This window comes from Galleria mellonella, unplaced genomic scaffold, assembly GCF_026898425.1.
Source record: "Galleria mellonella isolate WM207_F2 unplaced genomic scaffold, CSIRO_AGI_GalMel_v1 utg28, whole genome shotgun sequence".
In the NCBI taxonomy this organism is placed as follows: domain Eukaryota; kingdom Metazoa; phylum Arthropoda; class Insecta; order Lepidoptera; family Pyralidae; genus Galleria; species Galleria mellonella.
Window position 1 is genome coordinate 150,811 of NW_026442064.1, and position 19,604 is coordinate 170,414.

A 19,604-nucleotide genomic window follows, 5' to 3' on the forward strand; every position below is an offset into this window, starting at 1 on the left:
TATCTACTGAATTCTGGTCCGATTTAGATAATTCTTTCTACAGTCGGCAGAGATTAGACAATTACTTCAGTGTTAGACAGCTTGTTTGGTAGCAAATTTGATAAACTTATTATAAATAATAATATCTACTTATTCAGTTTGCAAAGTAAATCTACGTTCCTCTGGCGTATGAATTCGAATATCACTGATAGCTTGAATAAGCGACGCGTCGGGCGCAGATGTTTGTGAGTAGGTAAATTAAAACAAAATGTAATTATGTAAGCAATTTCACTAAAATTCCTGAAGATTCTTAACGGTACTCCATTTTTTTATGGATGGTAACGGAATGGTACCTCCGCCTGCGCTATCGGTATACACTGGCGGGACACCAGTGAGGATGAAGCAGGTCGTTGACAGTAGGTAAATATTCCGTGATAACAAAAATACTAGATAGAGAGAGGTAAAAGTAACAAGGTGAAGCGGAATGAAATGAAACGCAACAGACACTACACGTAACACCATTTATTACAAATATTTTGACAGTTTATCATAGAAAGAAGGCGTGGTACATACATTTGTAAGTAATAAAATCGAGACAGTACTATTTATTTTATTAAAAATAGAAGTAAACTCTAAAGAAATCGTGGCTAAATTCTGTGTGATAGGTAACATCAGTACAGATTATTGATTTCTAGGAATTAACAATATGCAACATTTGTACAGAATTTAGCCAGAGACTATCGCAGGGAGCGGTCAGCAAGTTGCGCAGTCTTAATTACTCATTTAGTAATGCATTTGATATTTTAAAATTGTCCCCGTGCATTTAATTTTTTCCGGCAGATTGAATCGTATAATTAATATTTATTTATTTGCACTATTATTTATGCGAGACTGTGTGATAAATTCACTTAGAATTGTGTGCGAAAAAAATGCGCGGGAAAATTCGCAATGCGTGATTAACTTCATGTGCTTACAATATTCAACCTCATTCGTTTTTTATTGTAATTAAAATCCGATTTATCTTTCTTGGATCTTTTTTAACGCCTGTCTGGCCTTTATTATATAATTTATTAATAATTTATTAAGCTTAATTGTTATTAAAGTGGGATACAATGAGGTCTCTACAGAAGCACCGCGCTGCCGACAACTCTCCTGCTTTAGTGCCGTTCAAGTTAAGAGTGAAAATTCTTTATTCCATAGTTAGCACGAATAAAGTAATGTAACCTACTAGGTAATCTTTTTAGATTATAGACACACAACAATAACGTTGATAGGTGCCCCTTTATTAACTTTCTGTATACTGAATGTATTGCGGTTTGTATCAGGCGGGCCGTATAATATGTGAAATACAAAATTTTGCCCAATGTACAAATTTAAATATAAACAAGTCATTTATTACACAAGAGTCATATAATACTGCAATGGTTATTGAAACACGTTATTATTTAGTAGTAATCAATTTAGGTCTTGAAATCCACGTGTGCAGTTTAAAAAAAATCACTCGTCAAAATAACTATGAAAATAAAAACATAGATATTCTAATTTATATTATCTTAAAACTATAAAGTATTTTTTATAACAGTAACATTTATAAATAATTAAAATCTGTTTCATATCGTTTTGACGTCAGATATTTTAACAGATTACTAATATCTTAACGTCTCTCAAGACATTTAATAGTTCTGGGAATTCTCTATATACCTGTCTATGGGCTGTTTATGGGCTAGGGATACCCGTAAATTACCATTAAAATCATGATAAGCTATTTAAAAAAAAATGTATTATTTGCCACAGCGATGGTAACAAGTTGAAATAATAATGTGAGTATATGGTAAATGGTGCGGTGTAGTTTTTATTATTTTATCCACTGTTTTTTTTTTAGTCTGTTGGTACTACTTCTGACATATAAAATAAAAATTGTGTCTCACATTAAAAACCGACTTCAATTATGGCAACACTACTGAATGGATTTCGTTAATTTTCTACCAATTTTGATAAATGGGACCAATCTGCAAGCATATCCTTTCACATAACAAAATAATTTTACAAAATGGTTTTACAATTAACGGAGTTAGGAGGAAATATAAATAAAAAAATAATACAATCGAGAGCCTCTCACTTTTTGAAGTCGGCTGACAATATACCAGTCAACGTTTTTGTTGTATGAGGTAGGTAAGGTACTTTGGTACACACTCGACTCTACGTTAGGCCTTCGAGTGAGGACAGTTTACACAACTTATACTATATGTCAGTATCTCCCGGCACAAATTGTAATTTTAGACAATAGTAACACTTATTTATAAAGAGGCAAAGGAAGCTCCTAAGAGATCGAAATATAGGTTAACTGCAGGTCGTCTTAAGTGTGGCCTTATGCCTCTTATTAAAAGTCTATTGAGACTGTATAATGCACACAAGTCTCACAAATCCAATAATATTAAGTTGCAGTTACATGCAACGTTTAGATCTTGTAATTTGAAGTTTTATATTATATATATAACAGCAGATTGACATAGATTTCATTTCTAAATTTATTACGGGAATACATGATGAGATCGCATGTAGGCCACACCTCAGATATGGTACTTATCGTACCATTTAGATCATGATCCGGTTATGACTATCACATAGTTTAATAAATGTATAAATAAAAGTGTGGCGGTCAAACTCGAGAGATTGGGTCATGAGAGCTACAATATTCAAACTAATTACAATTAATTTCTTAAAAATATTTACAATTAATTTTATATTATAAAAAAAGCTACAGATTTTATATAGAGCGGTCAAAACTGTAGCTTATTTTTTATAAATATGTTAAATAATATAAAAGTCATAATATAGTTACAACACACGGCGCAGTGAACACAGAAATTTATTAAGATATCTGTATCTGAGGCAATAAGACTGTCTGATCATGTTCCAAATATTGAATTTAGGAAGCTACAATGGAGATGGGCTGGCCACTTAGACAACTTGAAAGAAGTTGGGTAAAGATTATGTCGCAATGATGCCAACATTGACAAATTGACAAAGATCTGTATAGAATACTAGGCAGACTGTAAACCAGATCGACGGCCGGACGATATTGTCAAAGTAGTTGGCAAGAAAGAAGACTGTCTTGCACGTTGACGATATCACAACACTACAAATAACGTCACTAAATATATATTTAACGATAATTTGTTATTAAACTGATACAGATAGATTGTGGGATGTAATGAATATATACGTGTTAAAGTATCTCCTACCAGATACAGAGATATTCACATACACAATTATACAGTATTTGCACCGTGTGTGAACACTCGATTATGTGGGAGAAAGGATTATGTTTATTTCATCATTTGTGTTGGAATTAATTTTAAACAATAAAGTATACAATTCAACTAGTAGTGGTAGTAAAACAATCTGTAAACATTATTTTGGATATCTTTTTTTTTACAAATTTACAATGCGAAGAGCAAAACAATAATCGTATACCTAGGTAGCATGGCGACGTGGGCAACTCCAAAAATACGTCACTGTTTTGTTTTTTAGAGTCATAACTATAAAATGACTATACAACGACGTCCATTTAGAGGTGTGATCTTAAAAACCAATAAATAGCGTCCCATGGAGACGTAGCCAAGCCATGAAATGGCTTAGACGTCACCGTCGTACATGGATATTGTAGTTTTTAAATTAAAATAATCTGTAAACATCACTTAGGTACAAGTTGAAAGTAAATTAATAACTAATAAATTGTACGTTAGTTCATTTTGAAGTTATTTTTTTGGTCCGTAGGTACATGGAACACATATTTATCTACAGGTTTTTAAGAGACACTAATAACTATATTTAAATACGTATTTCTATTAAATTAATTGTGCCGCCAGAGACACTCACAGAGTGACAGTAACAATACTCGTATAGAATATAGTACCACGCTCGACACAACATGGGATGTCACCGACAGTCTGGAACCTATTCGAGAGAACACATATAATTATATCATTAACATTATTAACTAGTACAGTATGTCCTTGCAAATTTATGGGACGATATGTGGGCAGGGGACATCGAAAATATTAAAAACTGTGCGCTGGATAATTATGGTAACATACACTATTGGTACACTATGACATATTGAGAACAACAGTTCGTTCGTTTACTGTATTAGTGGATTTAGGCGTCAGTTACATATATTGACATACTGATCCGTATATTTAAATTATGGAATTAATTCAAAATTTACATTAACATTGTTCCTTTGATAATGTCGAGTCACTGAATACGTCTCTTGGGCTATTTGCAAACGAGATTTTTTTTTTAATACAACTTAGAATGGCAAACAAGCTGACGGCCTACCTGATGGAAAGTGGTAACCGTCGCCTATAGACATGAGCAGTACCATGGACATAACAGTACACACACATACTGTTTCGCCCATGATAACCCCCATGCGTTGCCATTCTTAAGGACTTAGATGTTATTCCTCTGTACCCAGTAAATTCACGTCATATCCCACCCTTTAAACCGAAACACAGCCATGCAAACACAACTGCTTCACGGTTGAAACACGAATGGGACAGAGGTACCCAAGCAATCGACTTTTGTACAAAGTCTCCCTCTGGTATATATAATAGTATGTAATATTGAACTACTTCAGTGACTCGGTGCTAACAAAGAATAACAATCAGAAATTATCTAATAAAATTCTTATGAGTTGAGCACAACCACTCACTCGAGCTATTTTGTTGTCGTCCGTGTGAAATGATTGGCTCTTACAATTGTTATACACAGAAGCGAGTGGGATATGTTAGTGCGTTTGAGCGTACGTACAGTTGAAGGGCCAGCGTCCAGAGTCTGGCAGAGGGGTTAACACAGTGCCCAATTTAGCTGTTCCGCTGCTTCGATTAAAAATGAATTTTGACACCTTTTATAATATTATTTGGCAATCAATTCATTTTCCCGCTCTGAGCATTTCCCCATTCTCTGGCGCCTCATCTAAATCAGGTCCTGGGTTAACATGTTTTTTTTATGTATTTCAAGCACCGATTTTATAATATTACTCAGTTATTAACCCCCGATCCGAAAGAGTTGTGTTGTAAGTGTAACGTGTCTGTATATCTATGTGTTTGTCTGTGGCATCATAACTTCCAAACAGATGGTTAGTTTTGATGCGTTTTTCATATAAAACTGATGTGTTTGAGATGGTTCTTGGCTATAATTTATGAAAATATATAACTTATTTTGTACTCGACGAAGGGATTACCCCAATTTTCACAAGTTAGATTAATTTAAAATTGGTTGTACCGTTAGTTTCACGCTATTTCCATGCCATAGTAATCTTGGCCTGATAGTATAGCATCAAGGCGTCTGCAGGACTCCCAACTCTCATACAATTTACAGCAGATATAGTGTTTTTGAAGTCATCTAGTCTCAATGAGTACGTGTCAGAGACGTAATGATCAGGGCATTTACTTCTTATAGGTATTTTTTTGTGTCGGGGGTTATTTAATTTTTTAATAAATTTATCTTGTTTTGTATTGTATTTTTTGTTTGTGATTAGTGCGACTCTGAACCTGGTTTGAAGTGTAGATACATTAAGTATACATCTGCGTGTTTATTTAATTTAATAAACTAATTGTTTATTACGAGTAGCAGTACGGTACGGGTGTCACGGCGGCGGCGCGGCGCCGTCCGCGCGGCCCAGCGCCGCTGTAACACGACCGAGCACACAACACCGACGTATAATAACAGTATGTCTTATGTAAATATTATAATATTGCAGCGTCCCACTTGCATATTGCCCGCTAAATATACAGTGTAGTGCAATGTATACGACAACTTTATATAACGGGCCTACAATGGAAGATCCAGATTTGTGTTGAAATAATTTGTACAGTTTCTTATTCCATTAATAGACAATTATTATTATCTAACATATATGGTACATGTTGCAGTTACCGATACTGTCACGTGCCGCTGCCGCGCTGTTGACACGCGCTACCCACGTGCCTACCTGCTAGAATATATAACTCATCACATGTTATGTAAACGGCATTATAAATAGTTGCAATAAAATAATACACAAAAGATACCGAGCTAATGGATCTGTTAGCAGTATCTGATATCATTTGGGTATCCATAAAGCGTTCAATATGGAAACTGCGATACTAATGTTTTTCTTTATTATTACAAATTCTATAATAAAATTGGTGGACTATTAAGACAATAATTTACAAACTGTCTACGAAACGAGCGTCTTCGATATTAGAGTCACAGTTGGGATAGAGCTGATCTTTGGAGTCCTTATTAATTAACAAGTTAATAGGCAAGATCGAATTACCCTTTCACGTGCACAATAAATTCTAATTCAGTTTCCATACTGTTCCAATGTTCAATTTAGTAAGCATGTAGTTAATAATAACAATTAAAATTATTATAACTATTTTGAAAAACTTTACATGCCGAATAGTAAGGTGAGTTCTATGACTTTATAAAGTCGTCATTCTTTAGTAATTTTAGGGTTGCAACCATGAAATATTGATTAAATAACGACGTAATCACAGAGCCGCAAACGTCATCGTACACCTGGGGTCTATCGTGATTTGAAATTCCGAATTTTCGAGCTCAATTTCGTGTCTTTGTTCGTACCGAAATCGGCCCAGTAAATGACTAAATGGAGCTTAACATTCCATTCATCAAAAATCCTACCATAATAGTCTAGATCAGTGATTCTCAAACTTTTTTTTGTTGCGGCACATATTTAACGATTTAAAAATTTGGCGGCACACAAAGGAAAAGATAAAAATTATTTACTTACTACAACACACTGCATAAATAGTTTATGACAAAAATTTTAAATATTTGCTAAATTTGGCGGCACACTTTTAAAATTTGACGGCACACAAAAGTGTCGCGGCACAGTGGTTGAGAATCACTGGTCTAGATAAACGATATTTTAACATTTTTAATAATTTTAAATTATTTATGTATCATGTAGTCTTAACATCAAACGTCTGTTTCGTTCGTCGCCGAAATTTCGAAAAATATCACATGGTAGGCCCTCTGGTTTTATTGAAATGTTAGCTGTAAGAGTTATATTTTAACTATTATCGACTATATTTCTTTTATAATAGAGCGAGTTAAAAATTCTAGTGTAGGCGAGTAGCGCCGCTAACGTTTCGTTTTCGATAAAAGCATTTACAGTCCGTTATGATATGTGAACATTTAATAAGCCCATAATACTGTACATATGTATATGTAAAAGTTATTTGGATCGTTATTTGGTACATTTAAAATATATTGATATTTGTTCATTTAAACACTAACATAGAATGTTATATATTTGTAAATAAATCTTATATTTTTATAGATAATCGTGAACAAGGGGAAGGGAATTGACTGGTGGGGGATGGGGGGGGGGATAAGGTACCGATGGTTATAAAGAGTACAGAGGTATTGGTAGAACATCTTACAATAATACTGTCGCTGGCTGCCGACTTTGGCACGATAACTTATTAATACGTATAGAACATCGAAAAATACTTAGCTTCAGATTATGTTAATCAAAATATCGTAAAATTAACGAGCGCGGTGCCCAATTTATTTAGCACTTGACTCGATAGGTTAAGGTCTCAATTCGTAACTAGGTGGATAAATTACATGATTACAACTATGTACAAACAGTATATATATATGTATATATATATATTACAACAGCAGGTTATTATTATATGTAGACGATATGAATAAATTTTTAGCAACAATATACCGACGTACCGGCGTACTGCTATCACGACAAGCACATCTGCGACGGGAGGCAAGCTAAACGTAATCTTAACATCACAATGTAAGGGTTTACAACTCTTTTTATAATTCCATATCGACTACGTCGTATAATACTAGGTACGGGAACTGTAAATAATGGATGCTAAAAGTTGTTAATATTAAATAGTCACGTATATATTAACAAAAACACACAATGTGAATACACGCGGGACTGTCACGACGGAAGCGTGAGTGAGTGTATCCAATACTCTATAAGATATCTATGGATTGGATCCAGAGATTCTCTCTTGCACCACACTGATGTTTGGATAGAGATCCTCAGTTTAATAAAAGGAGGCCAAACTACCAGTATACGCGTCACATATTGAAAGTATCGAAAACAATTGAATACTGGAAACTGGTGCCAAAATATCACTGAGCACAAATATTAATTTAGATGCTGTAATTGTAGGTACTTTAAGTGTAATTTTTCTGCCCCAATTAGCCTTGACTTTGGTTAAATATTCCATTCGAGTTTTGAGAAATGACAAGAAAAAAAGTTGGCTTTTTCATATGGGGGTGAGTGGTGTCACTGTATAGCTTTTATAATGCCACGACTGGTAGTTTAATATATTTGCATGGTATATCTGCATCTGTATATAGTACTGCATGCACGACCAATTCTCGCTGCACCTTCTGTCTCGACATTTTCGTGTATTCGTGACCAACTACATATATTAATTTATAAACTTTTCAATATATAGGATATATTATATCAGCTATAATTCAACAAATAAAATATATATTATCTAATATTTGGACCCGAGGATTTGGTCTTGAGCATTTCATGCAGGATCAGGTGATGCAAAGGGCAACGGGGGCTGGAAATAAGACCGTGGAGACCTCCACACGTTCGAAAGATCAGACGTACGTACTATATAGATAGAGTAAGTCTTTTAAAGACTGAGAAAGCTCATTGTTTTCTACATGTGACCTATCTAATTTTACCTTATATTGACTATGCGTGCTGTGCTGCTTCTCCTGAACTCATAGGGAGGAACGGAGAGCGGGGCCACGGACGAGAGACGTGCATGAACGATAATCCACTTTTAGTTACACTACAATAATCGTATACATATTTGTTATAATAAATTGTAATTCTAAGGATTACATTTGGCTACGCGGAGAGGTGTCCAAACGAGTCACTTGGACGTGATTTTTTACATGCAAATTATAAACAGCACGGTTTTCATAGCTGACACGTAAACCGAAATACAGAGTTTACAGTGTCAGGATGTTATCAAGCTCCACGGGTCATATTGTTACCTATATCATCCTCGTATCGCTTCGCGAGTAATCCCGGACACGGAGAGCAAGCATGTGATATGTTTTACATGTGACCCGCCAATTTTCATACTTGCGGGATAATCCTGTGTGCGGAGTTAAATACGCATGACTTTGAATAGCAATTGATAATATTAAAAATTTATAAGGAAAAAATAAACGCACAGTCCTCTTAAAATGTGCACTGTATTTGTAACAATCCGGATCCCGTCGGACACCGCAGTGACGCGCTATTTACACAATAATACTACAATAAAGTGAATAACTATTCTTTGGATATTGTTGTAAGCTTTATACAGTGATATATATAAATTAAAACGTAGTATAGATGCAATAAAAGAGTATAGTTTTCGAAGTGGAACAGCGAGGAATTCTCGTTCAATTATGTAGCGAAATAATGTTAACAGCAGTTAAATAAGCAAATACACATTTGGATAATCAACAATATACGTACCTACATAATGAGTACTGTGAGAGCACTCGATATCAGCAAACTAAAGTCTCAATCGAATCATAAGTACATATATGAGATAGTATAATATCACCTTATTAATAAACTATGAACTAAATACATCAATTAATTACAAGTATAATAGTTATATACTAAATAAATCATTCCAATAATTCAAAACGTTTCCATATTCGACTTAACTATTTATATTAGAATTACGACGTAGGGCGCATCCGCTACTTGGCACTAATAATAATTGTAGGTTGACGCTGCGCTGGCGCTCAGTCGATGCTCAACCTGTATCCAGCGGCCGCTCGACAACTAATCAAGCTCAGTCGACGCTCAACGTGCGCTCGGCCGTTCGTTCGCCGCTCGACCTGCGCTCAGTTTACGCTCGCGCTCAACCCTATCACAATCATGTACATGTGAATGCATCAGACTCACACCGCGTACAACTACGTCTATACATGTAATATCAATAAATTCGTAAGCACATCGATTATCTTAGAAGCGTGACCGTCACGTTCCGTTGTATGTTCATTGTCGGCGGTCATGTTCAGTCTTGTCTGGTCGGGGTCTGGCCGAGTAATGTTGTCTCTGCAGAGTCAGAGTCCTATTCACTAGACATCTAGTACGTATCTACGTTTCCTTATTTTGTTATGGCAAGTATTTATATACTTAACACACGCTTTCATACATAGGTGTTTACAATACTTATGTTAATCCTATCAAGAGTTTATCACTTGAAATTCTCTTCAAAAAGACCATTTAAACAATTGAATTAATTTTAATAATTGAATACTTTCTACAAATACTTGTTTTTAGAAAAGAACAATAAGTGATCACGTTGTCTTAAAGCAATTCAAATCGGCCGTTTACGGATCGGCCGTATTACGAGTAACGTCTGGAGTTTAGCCAGTAGATGTTTCCTCCGGCGTGAGCTTCGAGTTGAAATCGTACATAGCGTTCATGGGATTTTCGATGATACTGACAGTGCCCATCCTGTTCTGTTTCTTCCTGAAGAGTATGTCGGCGAGGCTGGCGGCGCGGCGTGGCCCGTGGCCCTCTAGCAGCGCTTCGATCTCGCCACTGCTGCGCGACTCCACCACTGCTGTTTTCACATCTCGGAGTGAATTGTTCTTCTGGTCGCGGTAGTGTAACTCGGTGGAATACGTACGGTTGTGCAACTGGGACAGCATGGCCGGTAGGGTGGCGGCGTCGGCCAGCGACCGCGGCCGCTCCAGGCGCCGGAGCACCCGCGCTCGGACCGCGCTCGCGACGCTCTCGCGGGACGATGAGCCGCCGTTGGTGAGCCGTGGGCTCACTGTGCCATTTTGATTTTCTGCAATGCAGTTATAATATAATTAGTTATTTACTGCACTATATCGCAGGTCGATGTGAGACGTTACTAAAATGATAATCAGAAAGAATCGACCCTTGAGAGTAGTACATTCTCTTTTCGGTTGATTGCATTTAAGGACCGTGTTTTCTCTGTGTTTGTTCAGGATGGAGCGATTACATAGCGTGCAAGATAAAAAAAGAAACATAGTTTCAAATACTCAGTGCTTTACATGGATGCCACTGTATCACTTAGTTTTATTATTAAAAGTTATGTTGGCATTTCAGTTTAAAGGAGGAAATGTGAAAGTAAAAAAATGAATGAATGAGTAGTTATGCTTTTTTTGCATTTTTTTTTTATACAACTTAGAATGGCGAACAAGCTGACGGCCCACCTGATGTAAAGTGGTAACCGTCGCCTATATACATGAGCAGTACCATGGACATAACAGAGTATACTCTTTCGTCCATGATACTCCCTATGCGTTGCCATTTCTGAGGACTCAGGTGTTATTCCTCTGTACCCAGTAAATTCACGCCATATCCCACCCTTCAAACCGAAACACAGCCATGCAAACACAACTGCTTCACGGTCGAAACACGAATAGGACAGAGGTACCCAAGCAAACGACTTTTGTACAAAGTCTCCCTCGGGTAAATACAACAACATACAAATCTAAACATATATGGTAAATATGTACTCAATACTTGAACAAATATATATAATTACAAAAACAAGCAATTAGAAAAACAAACTAACATAAAATAAATTATTACATAAATACATAAATAATAATTAAGTTTTATTAATTATTTTTTAGTTAATTAAATAACTGCTTACTGTCTGACGAATCGTAAGATTGTCTGCTGTTTTAATACAAATAAAAAAAGAAATCATAGCTTTAAAGCCTATGTAAGTACCTTCAAATATCTCAAACTAACGTAATACGCATCAACAAACACAAGGCTGGACACGCTTTAACACGTCATTAGAATGTCCGGTGTACCTCTAGGGATGGATGCTCTCGGCGACGGTCCTGCATCTTCATCGGTGCAACCCTCTGAAAGCGTCTCCAGCGGGCGGTGTTCAGGTCGTGAGCCATTGCCTTCAGGCTCGTTGCCGTTCTCGTCACCCTCCGCGGATGTCGACGGTGTGGGATTCTGAAATGGACGCCGAGTTTCTCATGTATGTATTGTATGTTATAAATCGTACATACCGCTCTAGCTATTTAACCCTTCTGTAAATAAATGTTTATTAGTAATAAATAAATAATTTTGTCGAGTGATGCTAGAGTAGGTCATTCCTGCCTTTCCCGTGGATATCGTAGGAGGCGATTAAAACTAAATGGGGATAAATGAGTGATAGGCAGAAGCGTTCTTCTAAAACAGCCAAGCAACAACTGGCTTTTTTTATTACCATTGATCTGTCACCAGAGGGAGACTTTGTACAAAAGCCGATTGCTTGGGTACCTCTGTCCCATTCGTGTTTCAACCGTGAAGCAGTTGTGTTTGCATGGCTGTGTTTCGGTTTGAAGGGTGGGATATGGCGTGAATTTACTGGGTACGGAGGAATAACACCTGAGTCCTCAGGAATGGCAACGCATGGGGGTTATCATGGGCAAAACAGTATACTCTGTTATTTCCATGGTACTGCTCATGTCTATAGGCGGCGGTTACCACTTTCCATCGGGTGATCCGTTAGCTTGTTTGCCATTCTAAGTTGTATAAAAAAAAAATTAAATCCTATTACTTTTTTCTCTTGTTTGCGTGCTCTAATACATGATCCATAATGATTTATAACATATTGAATTCACATACGTTGTAAATATCCCTGGCGCCGGGCTCAGCGGTGTCTCCAACGCCGTCCAAGAAGAAGGTGACCATGTTCCCCTTGCCCTTCACGTCGACGGTGCCGCGGCAGCGTAGGCGGTACCCCCGCGTCGACAGGATGTCGTACACCTCCTGCGTCACCTGCGCACGGTACACGACACACCATATCATTCACAGACATTCAACGCCACAACGCGCACACGTCGAGCACGGAACACAAGCGGTGCAACAAGTTTTAAAAGCACAGATAGCACCGAAAGTCAACAATTACATTTAGATTTTCCAAATCGTTAAACGTCATTGATCAAATAACATTAGATTATCAAATAGACAATACCAGTTGAACATAGCGACCATATGACGTATGTAACGATCGATAGAGAGTTCGAAAATTTATACGTACATCAACTTTTAATGCTGATTGTACCTTGTCTAAATGTGCGAAGCAAAACTGGTAAGAATTAAGACAAAAAAAAAAATCTATGTTTACATTAGTGATCGTTCGTACTTGGTATAATTTGGAATTCATATTTTGAAATTACAATACTTTAACTCTTTTTCTACAACATATTTTTGGGAAGAGAATATTTCAAATCTCCTATTTCAAAATTAAAATTAAGTGTACTAAAAAGTTTGCACTAGTAAGGAAGACTTCCAAATTAGAACAAATAACTGAAAAGTTTTATTTTCCTATTAAAGAAAGATACACAAATACATAAACATACATACATATATATATATATATATATATATATATATATATATATATATATATATATATATATATATATATATATATATATGTATAAAAAAAATTCAAATCATAATTACAAGAAGCAAGGTAAGGATGGGCGGCCTTATTGCTAAATCACTTTCAGGTAGGATGCAGAGGAATAATTGATTACATTTCATCATAACCCACTGATGACCAAAATGAAATTAAATATATCTGAATAGGAACAAATATTAAAACAAAAAATAACCTGCGAAAGATTACAAGTGTTCTCACAAATGTGATATTAGTAGCAAATGGGAAATTTGCTGATTCAACAGAATTCGCAGGTGCAATCTTTAAGTAATTGGTCAATTGTGGTACCACAATCGCAGAGCGATAGTTATTAAAATTAATTCGGATTTTGAACTTTACGAATATAAAAATAATGACTATATCGAGTACAATATAGTCGACATAGATTTATGTATATGATAATACAATTTAGAGGCGGTATACGATGTAAATACCTGGATATGATCGAGGAGCCCAGTGGAGTCCATTCGAGACGCAACGTTGACCGCATTCCCCCAAATGTCGTACTGCGGCTTGCGAGCGCCGATCACACCAGCCACCACCGGTCCGATGTTAATGCCTGTTCACAATATTTTCTTCATACCTATTTTGTACTTATCGTTCGTCACATATACTAAATAATTAAACTCATTCGCTGATGCAACGTCGCTTTGCAAAGCGTACAAACGGTAAAGGAAATCTATATACTAACTCACCTACGATAGTTACTAACAGTTGGTTATAGCCCGTTAACTTGTGCATGGAAAACCCGCGAGCCAATGCCGTAGACGTTTTACATTGCCGCCTCGCTAAGGCGTACCGCTCGCCACGCACCAAGTTGACGGGCCATGGTTACTCACCTATACGGATGCGGAAGCTGTTGAACGAGTGCTCGTTGACATACTGCAGCTGCTCACGTAGGCGCAGCGCGTAGTCCGCCATCGCTGTCACGTGGCGGTAGCCGCGGAGGTCGCGTGTGCTCGCCGTTAAGCCTGCTCATTTATAATCACAACAGTTTATTTCGATAAACAGTAATTATATTAAATACGGATTTAAATAATAATAGTATATCTGTAGAGAATAAAATTTGCTAAACATATATCTATAACTAAGATAGTCACTTAGTTAAGCTATTTCGAAATACTGATTGACTAATTGCACAGTTTCAAACTACACTACTCAGTAACATGAAGTTGAATTTTGGCAGGTTAATTTCTTTTGCAGTGTACACATGCACTGAGAGAGGTTCTTTGTGTAATTCCAATGAAACAGGAAAAAGGGAGATCACGGGAGCGGAACCGAGGGTAGCAATGTATTAAGTTAATGGAACATACATTTATAAGTTAGAGCATACTGGTAATGGAGTAGTTTATTTTTTAATGAAAAAGGGGAAAATAAAGAAGTTAAACAGGAATAAAATACATTGAAGCCATTTGAAAGGAGTTATTATATTTAATCAATACGGAGCATAGTCAAGTACCTGTATAGTTGACCATATCAAACTAAAACTGACCAGAAGCAGCCATGTAGGTGGCGCCGGTGCTCTTGATCTTCTCGATGTACTTGAACTGCTCCTCGGCGAGTATCTCGTCGAAGTCAGCGATGATCTCGTTGAGCAGCCGCAGACACTCGACCCCCTCGTTGTTCCCCTCCAACTCCACGTAGAACTCGGAGAAATTCGGGATCGATGCGAACATTACGCACACTGACTCACATTGCTCGTGATATAGTTCCTACGGAAGGAATGTGGTAAAAATTTACAAGTATGAAATTAAAGTTTCATTTGTTTAATGTAGTAAGTATTATAAAGCAGTAAATAGTCCAAGGATAAAATTTGTAAGAGTTACATTAAGAGATTGGAAGGTTTTGGAAAGATATGTATACCTAATCTCAAAGGGACCTTTCATGGAGACAATTAAAATTAGATTCTTAGTAGAATAAAATATGCTTTTATATAATTTGTGATATTAATTAAACTGACGATCCAGGAAGTAGTAACTGTTACCTATAGATTTAAACAGCCTTATTATAGGTCAAAGGGGCATTATTTTAGATCTATGTAGGTAGCAGTGGACTGACAATAGCTGAGATGATGAATTTAGGCAAAATGGGGATAAAAGAATACAATGTGATGGTCATCTCTTATTTCTGAAGACTACGGTACCATACGGTGCCACCACAAGGACTCAAAACGTCCAAACCGAAATACAGTGTCATAGATAGTTCGAACTTACAAAACGATAATTTGGATTTAATCATTAAAGCTCTTAAAACATTATGAGAATAATAATAAATAATACAATGTTGTAACAACATACATCAATATTTTTATCGCTGCCGAGGAAATGTTGGGCGACATGTTCCGGTAAAATATTTGCCAGGAGCTTGCGATTGTAGGCCTCCAAATGTTCCATCTCTTCTTTCTCATCTAAACAGACACATTACAGTTACTCATCATTACTGGTTATACCAAAGATATACATTCGGTGATGTCAAGAAGACTCACTGTTTGCCTGCAGTTTCCAGATGAAGTCCAGACGGTAAGTGCTCTCTGTCTGTTGGGAATGCAAAATCAAGGCAACGGTAGCACCCAAGGCGATCACAATATTCATCCATTGCTGGTTCCAGTCGAGGCCACATCTGTGTCTGTAAAAAAGAAACGTATTTCAGATGTTTTAGAAATCAATCATAAGATCTGCTTATAGTCACTAATTTATATTCAAATTGATTCCAAAGTTACCTAAATGGTCAAGTGGTACATTACAAATTTACATACATTACGAATTCTAAATATTTTTTAGCGATAACACAATATTCGTCGCTTTTGCAGTTTAACTTGACTTGAATACGAATATACAAAATACAGAATTTAGTTTGAAGATTTGTCGGGCATAATTTTGGAATACTAAAATTCTTATTGTATCAGAAGTATTTTTTTTTATTAATTACAATTCAAAATGTTAAAGTGTTTCTTACTCGAAGTTGAAGAAATAGTTGCGGTAGTAGAGATGCTCTTGTGTGGTGATAATAATGTAGGTGATAGAAATGACCAGTAGCAGCAACGTCTTCACCATGGTAATCAGGATCTGGTGCACCGCGCAGAGGAACATCGCCATCAAAGTTAGCTGTAGGTAGTACTGCAGCGAACATAATGTGACGACTTGTTAATATTTACAAAAATAAATTATAAATACCTAATATTTAATTATTTGTAAAGTGCAGGATTTAGAACTTAAAGATTATTTTATTAAGAAAGACAATACGGAAGACATAATAGGTACTGTCAGCTCGAAATCACACCTCCTAGCTTAGAAATCTTAGAGGATTACGAAATCCCTATTGAGTAACAACCGATAAAGTTGCGATTTTAGACTTTAATGATTTCATGCCTCTAATAAGGAACGGTATGAAAGATATAAACGTGTATGGCGTACCTCGTTCATGTCATACGGGCAGAATGCACTTCCATCATTGTCTGTTACTAGTTCCTTACGATTAACCCCTTTGTACATGCTCTGCACCTGTACAGAAATTAAAAAATGTAAATTTAGTAAAAGAGGCAATTACATTATGTACTGATTTTGAATATTTTTCTGTACCTATTATTTTTAACATCGTTCGTTTCTGACCAATAAATTATATTTTTAGTTCCTAATAAGTAAGTAAAAAAAAATAGGTTTATTGATGTGTTAAAACATGCTTTTTTGTTTCGAGTCTGATTGCAAATATTCTAGGTAAACTATAATATTGCGGACTTAGATGGGATAGATTATCTTTATTATTACTTAGTTATTATTTTAGTTACTGCATGCATAAGATAGGATAAGACAGCTATATCTGGCGCCGTATCTTTTTTCATGCGTACGCAAATAAAAAAATTATCTATCGATAACCCCTCACTAAATGGAGTGACGATCTAAAATGCATTGCAGGGAGTCAGTGAATGCAGATGGTTTATAGCAGTCTGTGGGAGAGGCTTATATCCAGCAGTGGATAAAGAATGCCTGAAATGATAAATAACTTCGTTTGTTAATCATCAAGGAGGGTCGGTGGACGGAGAGATGCAGAATACCGACCATGATGACTTGTATCTGCACGATGAGCGCGCCGACCACCAGGAACGAAAAGGCCTGCGCGAGTGTACGGTTGTTGTGCACGCGCTCCGAGAACCGACGCAGGCACGGCCCCGTGAACTGGAACAAGCACTTTGACAATTGACTACAACTGTAGATTTGCTGGTATAGTGGTTTCCAGAATTTAAAATGTTCCATTTTTAAATATGCATTAAAGACGAACGTTTGAAGATAATACTTTCTTTTCAGTACTGTGTAGATATAAGTTAATAAATAACCTTGAAATCCACGCAGATGATGACGTAAGTGACTGTGACCAGAATGAAACCACACGCTGCAATCGTGATAAATCCCAGGAGAGTGCTGCATATGGAAAAATTGTAAATTAAAATTCATTGCAGTGAATACGTTGTAATGAAGTTAAACATGTCTTATATGCCAAAGAGAGAATGAAACTACTACTAGAGTGATGCTATTATCAGCAGTCAATCCATCAAAAATCAAAGAGTATTTGATGAGCACTGGATAAGTAACGAATTTACATCTTGAAAGCGGTAAGAATGACTGGAGGAGAATCGTGAAAGTCGAACGACTGAGTATATGTATAAAGAATAAAACCTCTATGTATAAAGAATAAAAGAAACACGATAATAGTTCTTAATGCTGAAATCAATGTTTTCAAGGCAAAATTGTCATAGTGAAGTAGTGGACTGCGATGAGCTGAAGATGGTGAGTACTTACATGTGGAAGGCGAGCATTTGCACGATCAGGACAGCGATGTAGACCACCAGGGAGCAGATGAAGTATACTTTCAGCATGCGATCACGCTCGGCCGTGTACTGCGGAAATTCACCGTATACACGTACAAGATTAATTTAGGATTTCTGTCATAATTATCATAGTTGCTCCTCCTCTTATGTATGTTATATAAGGAATAATGTTGATACGTGTAGTTGCCAAGTCATTATAATTATTATAGTTGTTTGCAGGTCAAACTCCTTTTTCTTCTCGGATAAATTTACATATATAAATTATATCTTTTAGCAACAAGCGCGATGTGTTATTTGAATGAGTGAACGTTTCTAATAATTATTATTTTTCATTTAATTAAAACGAATTACATAAATTTGGTATTTTTCATATTTTTCTTTCTTTTTAGACTAAATCCTAATTATAATTTAAAATTTGAGCCTTCTGAGATAACTAAATATATCTTACAATTTTGATGATCTGTGAGTGTGTCAATGTTAAAATAATAGAATTTTGACTAGCGATAATTCACTGAATATTACAAGATATAATTAATATGTATATTTTTTTTTTTTGATGGGTGAAAATGGTATGGTAACCCCGCCTGCGCTAACGGGATACGCTGGCGGAGCACCAGTGAAGGGTGATAGATGAGAATGAAAACAGGCCAGTTAGCCCATCACGATGAATTCATCAGGAATTAACCATTATAGTTTCCAGGGGGAACCACGAGGAGGTCGACCTGGTTGGGTATATTGCTAGTAATGGGATTCTCAGTCTCCATTACTAACAATCCCTTTCCCCCCAATATGTATATTAGTGATATAGCCAGCTATAGTATGCTCTCCTAATCATTAAAGATTTAAACTTCTTGCTTTATCCACAGTAAAGTTAAAAGTGGGTCAAAAGTATCATGAGACCTTTAGAGAAAAGAATGGTACTGATCACTTGATCAGGGCACTGCTGTGCCCCCAGATTATTAGCACTATATTTTAAGTCATGAATTGTTCTTTGCTGAAAAAAAGATAATATTCAGTTGATGGTTTCTCGAATGTATTATGGTAGTAATAATATAGACAGTAAAAAATATTTAAATACGTGTGAAATAGAAATAGCACCGAATGTCTGCTTAAGAAATTTCTGAACCAAAAGTTTCTATAAGATTTTAACAAAATACGAAGCGGTTTTTGAGGATAATTCCAAGGATATTGATGTCTTCCACTCGGTCAAGATATCTCTTATCAGGTATTTATATTAATTTGGTAACTTTTATCCGGTCAGTAAGTTTTAATTGCAAAGA

At 36.2% G+C, this 19,604-nt stretch overlaps 1 protein-coding gene across 2 annotated transcripts in view; it reads right to left on the reverse strand.

Annotated features, from left to right (window-relative positions):
* Positions 1–483: 483 nt before the first annotated feature.
* Positions 484–19,604, reverse strand: part of LOC113517848 (adenylate cyclase type 6) — a 337,672-nt gene continuing 318,551 nt past the window's right edge. For both annotated transcript variants that reach the window (XM_052895423.1, XM_052895422.1), the window contains exons 18-30: positions 18,296–18,393; positions 17,833–17,917; positions 17,558–17,674; positions 16,916–17,002; positions 16,458–16,618; positions 15,988–16,127; positions 15,800–15,909; positions 14,995–15,214; positions 14,342–14,473; positions 13,937–14,061; positions 12,683–12,835; positions 11,872–12,025; positions 484–10,868 (exon numbers count right to left, since the gene is read on the reverse strand). In XM_052895423.1, the coding sequence (XP_052751383.1) occupies positions 10,438–10,868; positions 11,872–12,025; positions 12,683–12,835; positions 13,937–14,061; positions 14,342–14,473; positions 14,995–15,214; positions 15,800–15,909; positions 15,988–16,127; positions 16,458–16,618; positions 16,916–17,002; positions 17,558–17,674; positions 17,833–17,917; positions 18,296–18,393 (2,013 nt within the window). In that variant the 3' untranslated portion in view covers positions 484–10,437. The remainder of the gene's footprint in view (positions 10,869–11,871; positions 12,026–12,682; positions 12,836–13,936; positions 14,062–14,341; positions 14,474–14,994; positions 15,215–15,799; positions 15,910–15,987; positions 16,128–16,457; positions 16,619–16,915; positions 17,003–17,557; positions 17,675–17,832; positions 17,918–18,295; positions 18,394–19,604) is intronic.